This window comes from Crocodylus siamensis, chromosome 5, assembly GCF_052110815.1.
Source record: "Crocodylus siamensis isolate JL-2025a chromosome 5, ASM5211081v1, whole genome shotgun sequence".
NCBI lineage: Eukaryota > Metazoa > Chordata > Crocodylia > Crocodylidae > Crocodylus > Crocodylus siamensis.
Genome location: NC_143399.1, coordinates 154,842,113 through 154,854,678, shown reverse-complemented (window position 1 = coordinate 154,854,678; position 12,566 = coordinate 154,842,113). Strand labels below are relative to the sequence as shown.

General features: G+C 44.9%; 1 protein-coding gene across 1 annotated transcript in view; it reads left to right on the top strand.

The window, feature by feature from the left end:
- DNAH11 (dynein axonemal heavy chain 11) overlaps positions 1–12,566 on the top strand; it is a 270,299-nt gene that overhangs the window by 32,896 nt on the left and 224,837 nt on the right. Inside the window, exons 9-11 of the mRNA XM_090046787.1 lie at positions 10,520–10,636; positions 11,871–12,008; positions 12,104–12,228. Of these exons, the coding sequence (XP_089902913.1) occupies positions 10,520–10,636; positions 11,871–12,008; positions 12,104–12,228 (380 nt within the window). The remainder of the gene's footprint in view (positions 1–10,519; positions 10,637–11,870; positions 12,009–12,103; positions 12,229–12,566) is intronic.

Sequence of the window (12,566 nt, the reverse complement as noted above, 5' to 3'; positions counted from 1 at the left end):
ATTGGTCTCCAAGCTTCCTGGCTGCATTCCTGACCGCATGTATTCGTGAGATTGTGTGCATACATGTGGCATTTACTGGTGACATTATCAGTTACAGGAGCCAAAAAAGGTTGGTTGCTAATACTGTCAACTTTCTTTTATCAGTCCCTGTATGATATGGACCGATATATTGGTGCATATCTCGAACTAATGTACCATTAAGTTCAGGACAGGGGATATGGCTAGAGCAGTTCTGCATTTTGATGACCTCCTTGCTGCAGTCTGGTTACAAGTCCATATTGTCCCACACTCCCTGGGCTTCACTGTATGTAATCTTTAACTCATATTTTAAATTCTCCTGTTAAAATGTGGCCTAAGTGTTGCTAGTATGATATTATGAATAAATATAAAAAAAACTTAAGTGAATAAGACACTGGTTTAATAGAAGTTCTAATCCATCATTTAAAACGCAGCTAGCATCATTTCAGGCAAAATATAGCTTGCCAGTTATTATACATTATCAATTGTTAGGTCACTGATTTAAAGACTGACTGACGTGTGACAAAAAGAAACTTTATAGTTCATCTTAGAACACTAGCTCTATATGTAAAGCCTATTGTGATTTCTGTTTATTGCCAGCTAAAGCATACTTAACAAGTATTAGCTTTCCCTTTTATGGTGAGCATGCTTATTTATGTATGCAGGCATGGTGTTGATGGAAGAAGTGAAAAAGTAATACCGAGTACCAATTAATGTACTGTTTTTCCTGTCATCACTAAAAGATTATTTTTATTCAGGTTTTCAAAAGCTATTTACCTTTGTTTTTTTTTAATCCTAACCAGAAGCTTTACTAAACAATAGCTGTCAACATAAAGCTAATTTGTTTGTCAGAAACTTCAAGGTTCTCACTATTCAGTATACAATATATGCATTGTGTGAAGCTATTTCTTAGAAAATGTTTTATAAGCGTCTCAATATATAAAGTGCCCTACGTGGTTACTTAATATACAAATGAAAATATTTGAAATTCCAGAAATGACTTCAAACGGCGATCAGTTTTGTAACACAAGTAATGAGTCTGATCTTGACAAAAACTAAAAAAGAATTAGAGTACAAATCTGGGTGCTCAGTCTGAGAATCTTGAATGGATTTTTGGTGGGTGAAATATGTGTACGTGAGGATATGCCACATCTCTTTAGCAAACCATGTATGAGTTTTTCTTTAATTGATTAGATGTGGAAAAATTCATCTAGTTTTTCTCTCACATGTTATGAACTCATTTATATATTTTTCTCAACTGTTGGGTGGATGATTTGAAATATTCTTTCCTAAAAATGTCAGATTTCATTTCACATCTACCTTTTCCTTCCCACATTTATTTTCTTATAGGTTTACTTACAGTATATGCCCCTGCCAAATAGGCCTTACTGGAATTAATTTAGCTCTCACTGGTCACTGATAGTGAATATTTGTGAGACTTAATCAAATTATCGTTTGTATATAATGTAAATATGTGTGAAAAATGCTGCATGTGTAACTTATTTTTGGCTTTGACCAGGTTTTCATCTAAGTGTAGTTTTAGAGAACAGATTCTTAGCAGAGGTATTGGAATTGTCTTCTGTGCATTTCCAACCTGTTGCAGAATGAGAACATGTTTGTGTTAATAGTTTTTGTCCTCTTCAGTTGCATCTTGCAGAGTTATGCAGATCTGAATGTGCTTCTGCATCGTGGTCACACAAATTTTAGTCAGATTGCATCCTTTTGAAGTTGACAAGAAGTTGGTCACATGTATCTAGGAGGGCATGGCATTAGCATTGTGGCTTTGGCTTTTATTTAAAAATAAAAGTTGATAGCCAGTCATTTACCCAGGTTTTATTCACCCAGTAAGCATAGCTAGCCTGGCATGGTAGTGAACATAGGGGTTAAGTACAGACAGTCAGAAAGCCTGAGGCTGTATCAATTCAGCCTTTGCATGTTAGTCTAAGTTGCAGAAATTAAACTGAGAAAAAACTGGACACACATTTACTTTTAATTCAGGGAATGCAACCACATGACTGCAGTGGCTCAGGGCAGAAGTTGAGGGGCGCTAGAGCATGGCTCTCGGACATGCAGCCAGCATGGGCTGTGTGTTTTGCTTCCTTTTTCTGCTGCCCTCAAGGTCTCTGGGATTTGCAGTCCAGAATCACAGCAGCAGGGCTCTCCAGGGTTGCTCATCAATTTCTCTTCCTGCTTCCAGGTGCCTCTAGGATTTGTAGTCCACAGTCTGTCCCCCACCCCGCAACCCTTTTCAGGTGGAGCAGACAGCACAGCACAGTCCAGCCCAGGGCTCGAAAGCATGCTGGGGTGCTGGGGGACTGATTTAACTCGAAGCAGGAAGGGTTTCATAAACCAGTTTGAACCAAATCAGTTAAATCTGATACTACATTTAACCAGATTTATCTTAAACCAGATTCAGCCATTTTGCAGCTGGTTTATGTGCACTGAGATTCTGGTCTCTTATAGGTTTAAACCAGTTTCTGAGTGATGACTTAAACCAGTTTGTGTGTAACTTTTGCCCCTAGCCATTGCGGAGCATGCCACAGTTCCATAACTTTAAGCCTACCGCTAGAACATAGAATTGAAATAGATCCAGTAAGTCATTGACACTATGCTTTCACAGGCAACCACATCATACTTTTTTGTAAACTTATTGAGCTACTTCTTGGAAGCTGTTAGTATGTTTGACCCAATTACTCTGATTGATTAGAACAGGGGTTTTCAACCATTTTTAACAAGTTTACCCCTTCTGGTGGTGGCAGCTGGATACAGAGAAAGTGTGGGGGGGTTGCACGCAATGGCCACTGCCACCACCCATCACACCATGCCACCACTGTGTGTCACTTTCCCACAGCCAGTTGCAAGTGTGCAGAGGTGGATTAAGGTGTACTGGGGCCCTGGGTGAACACATCATTGGAGATCCCCTGTTCCCGTGGGAGCTGGGCTGTTGGGGGAGAGGGAGGCTTCCCCTCCTGGTGCTGGCGGGGGAGGAGGCTGGGTTGACCCTGTCAGACTGGGGGTGGGTGGGGCACATGCTCGCCTCTTCTCCCTGCTTCCCGCCCCGCTCCCCTGCTGTGGCCAAACACACACACACACGCACTCAAAGATGGACACACAGAGATGCATACTCATGCGCCCGCACAGACATGCCCAAGTACACAGAAATGTATGCAGACACATGTGCATGCACACACACACATGCCAAGATGCGTGCGCGCGCGCGCACACACACACACACGCACAGATGCGCACATACATACACAGACAGAAGTAGATGTGCATACACATGTACACATGCACACACCCAGCCACATACTTTCCCCACATAAGACCTCCCCCTTCCCCCACTTGATCACTGTGGGGCATCCCCCTCTCTGCCCCACCCCCCCACAAGCTGGCCCTGGCTCTGTCTCATTCCTGCCTGGCCTGTTACACTGACCTGCAGGCATTGCTGCCTGGCTGAGTCTCCACGGCCACACACATGTAGGGGGTCGGTCCGGGTCAGGCCAGGAGCACTGTACCATGCCTCTACAGCTGGGTGGCAGCACTAGGAGGGGGGCCTACAGGGGGTCAAAGTGAATTTGGGGGGGCTATAGCCCCCTAGGCCCCCCCCAGTGCTACTGGCTGCCTGCAGAGGCTCAGCGTGGCACTCCCAGCCGAGCCCCCTCACCCCCAGGCTCAGCACTGTGTAGCACTCCTGGCTGGCCCAGCTCCAGCCCTGCTCCCCCAGTCCCATTGGGGAGGGGCCTCACTCTTGTCTGCAGGGAAACAAATGTGAAATTAAGATTTTAAACTAAGCGCCATTTTCATCTCCCTGCTGGGAGACAAAAATGCGCCAATTTTAAAACCCCGCTTTTGTTTCCTTCTTAATGAGTTATCCAGGGCCTCAAATTGGTAGGGACTCCTAGGGTTGTGCCCAGCTGGGCTGTGGATCAATCCGCCTATGCACATGCAGCTCCACAGGCTGCTGATGGGCCTCGCACCCAGCCAATTGTCCACTGGCTGTGGGAAGGCGGCATGGGGTGGTGGATGGTGTCATGGGGTAGTGGATGGTGGCAGCAGCTGCTGCATGCAAGCTGCCTCCTCCCCCTCCCCACGTTGGGCCAGCAGAGGGGCACCGCTGCTATCGCTCTCCTCCTCCCCCCATCCCTCCTTTTGGCAAGTGGCGGCATGGGGTTGTGGGTGTGAGCGCTCTGTCCCCACCAGCCCACACATACCCCCTAGGACCTTTCCAAGTATCCATAGGGGTACACGTACCCCCAGTTGACAGCCCCTGGATTAGAATGCTGGTCCAGAACCTCACTGCTCTAATTGCTAGGAATCCATTTCAGATTTTATGTTTGTCCTTGGTTGTATTCAATTGAATACATGGAAAATTCTATTTTATTCAGGACTACCTTACATCAAAGGTCTTCCTCGCCAGCAATCCCAAATTGGTATCACAATCACATAGGGCAGGATTGATCTGGCAGACAAGTAGTTGATAGAAACTTTGCTATTGACTTCAGTGACATATTTTTCTCTAAAGCAGGGGTTGGCAATCCCCAGCACATGTGACAAGCACGGCACAAGAGGCCATTTTCCTCAGCATACCTTAGGGCCGGGGCTGGGAAGCAGCAGCTGTTTGCAACCTCCAGTCTGCAGTTTGCCCTGACTCTAGGTAGCTTCTGCCAGGCAGGAGCATGGGCTACTCCCAGCAGGTGGCTGGGAGGCTGCAAGCCCTGCTGCAAGCAGCCTGGGCACCATGGCTGGCAGCAGTTACCCCAGAGCCTGGACCGGCTGCAGCTGGGAGGGTACAGACAGCTGCTGCCTCCCCAGCCCAGCCCCAGTGGGCTCAGTTCTGGCACCTGCTGTCTTCCCGGAGCCCAGGGCTGTGAGATGCCTGGGGCTGGGGCAGAGAGGCAGCAGCTGGTTGTAGACTCCCAGCTGTAGCCGACCCAGGTTCTGGGTAGCTGCTGATAGCCATGGAGCCGGGGCTGTTCCCAGCAGGCAGCTGGGAGGATGGAAGCCCTGCTGAAAGCAGCCTGGGCTCCATGGATATCAACAGCTACCCAGAACCTGGGCCAGCTGCAGCGGGGAGGCTGCAAACAGGTGCTGTCTCCCAGCCCCAGCTGCCTCCCAGCCCCAACCCTGGGTTCTGGGGAAGCAGCAGGTGCTGGTGATGCTTCCTGCTGTGCTGTCCTCACTGCCACTTCTGCAAAGCAGCATGTGGGACCCGATGTGGCAGGGCACTGCAAGGGGTGTAGAAAGCTGCCTGCCACTCCAAGCTCCCCACTGCCCTGGCCACTCTTCCCCTGCAGGCAGGGGCAGCAGTGAGGGGCACAGAGTGGCAGACCCAGAGCGGCACCACACAAGGGCCACACAGGGAAGCTGCCTGCTGCTGCAAGCTCTGTGCTGCTGGGTCACACTTCCCCTGTGTGCAGGGGAGCAGCGTGGGCAGCACACAGGGTTGTGCCCCTCGCTGCTGCCCCTGCGTGCAGGGGAAAAGTGGCCAGGGCAGTGGGGAGCTCGGAGCAGTAGGCAGCTTTCTGCGCCCCCACACTGTGTCATGCCATGCCGGGTCCCACGCTGCTCTGGAGAAGCGGCAGCGAGGTCAGCACAGCAGGGAGCGTCACCAGCACCTGCTGCCTCACTTGAGCCTGAGCCCGAGGCTGGGACTGGGGCTGGGGCTGTGAGGCAGCTGGGCCAGGGAGGAGGCAGCTGTTTACAGCCTCTCAGCTGCAACCAGCCCAGGTTCTGGGTAGCTGTTGATAGCCATGGAGCCTGGGCTGGGGGGCAGGGGCATGAGCAGAGCTGGGGGGCAAGGGGCAGCAGGGCTGGGGAGCAGGGGCTTTGGGTGGGGTCAGGGGGCAGCAGGGCTGGGAGGCAAGAGCTTTGGGTGAGGGGCAAGGGGCACAAGCAGGGCATCCTGCCACGTACCCCCTGCCCTCATTTTGTTTTTGTGGCGTGTCGGCACTCCAGTATCTTCCAAGGTAGGCACTGTGGTTTTTTCCGGCACTCTTGCCAAAAAACATTGCCTACCCTTGCTCTAAAGAGTCAAGAGGCATGCTCTTTCTGGAGGATGTGTTGCAGTACACTCAGAATCTTTTTATGAACAATACTACTTAGCTGTTATCTTTGAGAGATTAAGGGAGTACTGTGATTTAGATAGCTGTCATGTAGGAAAGGAGTGCTATTCTGTTGCTTACTGTACAGTAGCTGTTGGCTCGTAAGTTATCTTAATTAAACATTATGGTATCTTTGCTTGCTTAGCTGATTTAAAAATTCATGTATTTAAATAGATTCAGCTAGATTCTGGTAGAGCTTCCCAACAAGTTTTAACATGTCTAACTTATCTCTTTGATTTAATCTTAAGTAAAATATGTTTTTATAGGCTAATGACATAGGAATGAAAGTAAGGAGTAGTGTTACTTGGAACAGTTTCAAGATAAATTCGGCAATAATACATGTCCTTATCACCCCTCCTCAACAAAATACTGTTAAACAGTTCAGGGGTTTTTCCCCTTTTATTTGTACTATTAATGCCTTGTGTTTTTTCTTAGAGAATTATTAGTAAAATTGAGTTCCAGTTCAAATAATACAAATATATTCTTCATCCAGCTTGATTATAGTGGGTATTATTTGATAAGAACTAACAAAGAATGCTGTCAACATGCCTAAGAGATAGAATTTACTATTTATTTAACTTTAAATTCATTTAAATTAAAGAAAAACAATATTGTGCCAATCCAATAGAGCCTGAAGCCTACTCATTAGTTAGAACATTTTTACAAAAACAAACTGGCAAAAAACTTATTTAACAACACCTATTGAAATTTTTAACACAACAAAATTAATCCCTTATTTTTCTTCCCCTCTCCCCACTAAAAAGGACAGATTAATAATGTTGTGAGGTTAACAAACTAAGGTTACTCCAGACTTAGTGTAAGGTGGTGACTTCAGATGTTAGAGTAAAATGCCCAGCTGTTTAGCCACCTCCCATCAGAAGTCTCTAGCTCAATGTTTCTCAACCTTTTTAGACTCAAGGCAACCCTTGAAAAATGCTAGCTCTTAGTTTTCACTCATTTTGTGACTATGTAACAGATCACTTCTTCTGTTGAAAAGAATTTGGAAAGATGACAACAGGTTAGAATGTTTTTGATGCTGTGGATTCCTATTTGAAATTTCTGAGTTTATCCTGTGAATCAATGATGTGCAGGTGTTTGCACACCTAAGGTCCCTGACAGATGTTCAGATAAAGGTACGATAGGCCCTAAATTGTGCTCCATACAGTTACACCTCCTGCCATGCCACATGTGCATGGCAGGAGGTATGATTGTATGATTCAGGCTTAGGTCCAATCATGCCTTATTGCTGGTATAGGGGGAGCGCCGGACTGCAATCCTAAACTCCCCCTGCACCAGCAAGTAGCAAGCTCCTGCAGCTGGGAGTCCAGCAGTTGATGGGGCTTCAGGTCTGGAGATCACCCCATGTATTGGTGTGTTGTATAGTGTTTCCCTATGGCTGGGTATCCCATCAACTGACAGAGGCTCCCAGACACAGGGAAGCACCTGGCCAAGCATTCAGTTAATTACATGATAAGAGTAAGCCACAAAGTAATTACATGTTTTTTGTAGAATAACTTTGTGCCTTATTTCTTGTTTTAACACACCATTAACTCATCGCATGCATGCCTGGGTCACAGTTTAAGACATGATTAGCAGGTTAATCCTGGTTAATCGCACCTGAATGCAGGGGCAGGCAATTATTTTGGGCAGAGGGCTGCTTACTGAGTTTCAGAAAGCCATTGAGGGCCGCATGATAGGCAGCCCAGGTCAGATTAATATTAATTTTCTAAATTTTTTAGGGGCCCCGTGGGCCAGATAGAATGTCATAGAATCATAGAAGTAGGGTCAGAAGGGACCTTGTAGATCTTCAAGTCTGACCCTCTGCCTGGGCAGGAGAAGAAACTGAGCTCAAATGATCCCAGCTAGGTAGGCATCAAGCCTTCTCTTAAAGACTCCCAGGGTAGAAGCCAGCACCACTTCCCTTGGAAGTTGGTTCCAGATCCTAGCCGCCCTGACTGTGAAGTAGTTCTTACAGATGTCTAATCTAAACCTACTCTCCAACAACTTATGGCTGTTATTCCTTGTTATGCCAGGGGGCGCGAGGGGAAACAAAGTCTCTCCCAAATGCTTCTGGTCCCCCCTAGTGAGTTTATAGAGGGTCACCAGGTCCCCCCTGAGCCTTCTCTTGTGAAGGCTGAACAGGTTCAGGTCCTGCAGTCTCTCATTGTAGGGTCTGCCCTGTTGTCAAGGCCTGATATACTCCTCTTTGGAGATAGCACCCCCTTCCACCAGTTCTACACCACCTTTTTGGCAATCAGACATTCCTGGACACCCTTGGTGAGCCAGGGGGGCTTTTGGGCACTCTTGCCCCACTTGCTTCTTGTTGGGATGGTCACCCCTTGGGCCCTGAGTATTGTCTCCTTAAGGAAAGACCACTCATCTTGGGCACTGAGTTCCCCTGCTCTCGAGAACCCCAGCGCCCCTCCCACTAATCTCAACTCATTGAAGTTGGCCCTCTTGAAGTCTAGGGCTACCACCTTGCTGCAGGCCCTTGACACCCTGCGCTGGATGGTGAATTCCAGCAAGCGATGATCGCTATTGCCCAGGTGGTCAAGAACCTGGAGGCCCCTTACCAGATTGTCGCCTGTGGCCAGGACCAGGTCCAAGAGGACATTTCCTCTGGTGGGACTGTGCACCTCCTGGCTTAAGTGGAGGTCCTGTATCTCAGCCAGGAACCTCCTGGAATGGTCCGACCTGGCTGACTGTTCCTCCCAGCAGATGTCTGGGTAATTAAAATCACCCATGACAACTACATCCCTTGCCTTAAGTGCCTCTGCAAGTTGGCCCGAAAATTCCCGGTCCAGCTCCTCCCCTTGGTTGGGGGGTCTGTAGTAGACCCCCACCGTTAGATCCCTCTCCCCACGGCCCCCTTGTATCTTGACCCAGAGCACTTCAGCTTGCCTCTCCCCTGACCATATTCTGCTGGCAGAGGATGTGTTTTACTCCTTGACATAGAGTGCCACATCCCCACCTTTCCTTCTTTTTCTATCCCACCTGTAAAGCCGATAGCCCCTAATGCTGCCTGCCCAGTCATGGGATGAATCCCACCACGTTTCTGTAAGCCCTATTATGTCTGGGTCTGAACTGGCTATTCTGAGGGTGAGTTCCTCCTGTTTATTCCCCATACTACGAGCATTGGTATATAGGCATTTAAGGCCTTGCCTAGCTGCATGTGCCACCCCCCAATTTGGGAGACTGTCTGGACCCCTGTTTCTTACCTGGGCACTCCTTGCATTTGTCACCTGTTTTGTTTGGGTGGTGTCTCCTCCTCTTTCTGTGGCCCCCTCCCCCAGCAAGGCTAGTTTAAAGCTCGCCTGACGGGCCGCATCTGGCCTCCAGGCCGCATTTTGCCCACCCTTGCCTTAATGTAACTTCTAGATGGGACCTAAGAGTGCTAATGTTACGTGGCATGCTTCAACATCCTTGAAAGGATTTTATGGCACCCTGCTTGAGAATCATTGCCTTGTCTTGTATGTTTCTTCAGTTGTGATCAGCAGAAGTATCGGACAGATAGAGGCTACTTTTGAAGTAGGTAGATACCAGACCTCAGAGCAGCCTTGTCTAGATTATGCAGTATGATTATCTGCCAAACTTTTCCTTACACATACTTTTTAGCCTGCCTTGTGATGGAAAGGGAAAATATTAATACTGGCCTTTTTTCTTTGAGCAAAAAATATGCATATATGTAAAATAGAGGCTGGGATACTGAGTTACTGTTGCTAAGAGCTTTTAACAACTATCAAACTGTCAAAAGTTAGTTAACTCCCTTTTGTCAAGTGTATGACTAAGTGAAACGTTTGGGGAAAAAGTGTTGAGAACTACTTGGTTAATTTATGATCTGCCAGATTTGTATGCAAGACCCCTACAGTACTGTTGTAGAACCTTACAGGGGTTCTGTGGGACTATTTATGGTAGAAACTTGACAAAGCCTTAATGCATATTCCTTTAATTTATGTGTTTGACATTGCTTTCAGCAAACATCACTGTATTTTGATTACTGGGGAGCAGAAATTATGCTTATAAATGTTCCTGATGACATATTTTAACATACTTATTCAGAACATTGTTTTTATTTAACTTCTGCAGCTCTGTCTTGCCTTCTACAGAACTATTTGAATGTAAATTTTTCTCTGAACCTGTTTCAAAGGGTTATAGACATGCAGACATACATGCAGATACTTTTAAATTCCTTTAAATGTATTTAAAGGGTGAGCAAACATTAAGACATCATAATTGTTTTAAGATCCTCAATAAACTTAAGTAACACATGTTAGAAGTTGCATTTTAGGAGTTTATTGGTGCTCTTCCAGAAAGAGTTGAGATGACTGTATCTGTTTTCTACTGTATTAAATATACTCCCAATACAATTTAAAATTAGGATTATTTATATTTTACAGGAGTTTGAAACTGATTATTTGGAGTTTAAAGCCCAAATCCTGGACTTTGAAAGACGCCTTGGGTCCATTCTTTGTATGGGATTTATTGACTGTTCAGGCTTAGAATCAGCATTTAAGGTCAGTAATAAAAGCATTAAAATATTTGTCATTTAACAGTCAGCATCGTCCTAAACTAACTTGCAAGCAAGTGGAAAGTCAGAAACTAAGGGTAAAATCCAGCTGTCAGGATAGCAATGGCATTTTGCAGCAGACATCAACATAAAAGGCAAATCTAAGATTTTAAATGCTGAAGACCTTTTTAATAAATTAATGAATTCATGCATACCCTTAGTAGACATGGAATGTTCTATGTCTAGAATATTTAAGGGTTATGAGAAATTCATTGTGTTACCTATTATTTAGATTTTTTTTAAACGTCCCTATTTCTTAACACTATTGGTAGCATCCACATTCACTGGGGAAACAGGCCGGAAGGGAGTGAGAGAATTACAGGAACATATACATTGAATGGCCAAATGCATCCAAGACTGTACCCTTAGAAGAAATATGCCCTATAAATGACTAAATAATAATTACAGTTGTCCTAGAAACACTGTGTCACCTACGTAAATTAAACATTTTGCAACACCTACAGTAACACAATTTCAGTGAGGACAAGCTAAGTGGTGTTTACCAGCTGAGAAGCAAGATAAAATAGCCCAAGTATAGAGCTGTACTAATAAGGCTATGCTGCTTCCAATACCTGAATTATTTGAGTATGTGTCTGTCACTACAGTGTGCTGTGTATTCATACCATCATTTCATTAAGTTCTCAACATCTTGCAGGATCAAATAGGGAACTTACATACTTAATGACGCACGCATTCATAAGTGCCATGATGGATTGTGGGTCAAAAGCCTGAAAAATGTGAATCTTTCTAAATAAGTCTATGAATTTGAGATCAGGCTTTAACTGTAGAATGATGTCTGGTACTATCTTCAGAGAATTAAGTTATTTATCTGGGTCTTTTGATTGTTGAGTTTACCAATACTGTAATATAGTAGACCTGTTTCCAAATTCATTAGCCTAAAATGAAGCGTTCAGTTAAACTAGTGAAACCATGATGGTTTGGAAGAACAAGGATTTATCAGACTGGAAAGAGCAGATAGAAGAGAAGATTACAGAAGCATACAGGCATTGGAAGGCACCTGGAGAAAGAGAAATTGATGAGGTAGATCACACAAGGTCCTGATTCAAGAATTTCAACAGCGATAGTTATCCTGAGAGATTTTCAGTGTGAGAAAATTAATTTTAAGTATTTAATTTTAAGTATTGAATTATGGAATCTGACACTAACTTTGATTTTTATAGCTTCTAGCCATCTTTGGGCACTTTCTAGAAAAACCTATCATTATGGAGATTTTTAACCCAAATTATAACATTTTACTGCAAATGTTTGATGAAGAGCTGGATAATTGTAAACGCTTATATGATGGGCATGTTAAGCAGGTATGTAGTAAACAAAAGCTTAGTTCTCATTTTTTCTCTTTAGATTTGGAAATCGTAATAGCTTGTATCAACATTTTTGTTATATTAACGCACAGGTAGAAGAAGGGAATGAGATCATAAACAAAAATATGCCATTTACTTCAGGAAATATTAAGTGGTCCAAAGAACTCAAAGGACGGATACAAACATTTTGGTCATACCTATCATATCTGTCTCATCCGTAAGTGTTCATGCACTTATTTATGTTTAGAAGGTTAACAACCTGTAAGCAAGGTTTTGTAATTATTGTGAAAAAGAATAATAAAACTTACCTGTGTCTCTTTTCCAGGAGTCCACTGTGTGTGCCATATATACGTGAAAAGCAAAGGTGTTTTTTGTAATATCTTTTATTCACTCCCCCCACCCCAACTCCATAGTTGGTCCAATAAAAGATAACATGAAAAATATCATCTTGCATATTTCTTGGACCACAACAACACCCCCCACCCTTATATACATGAAACAATATTCAAATTTCCAGAACCAGCCTGGCAACATTAACATTTCTGTATCTGCGCA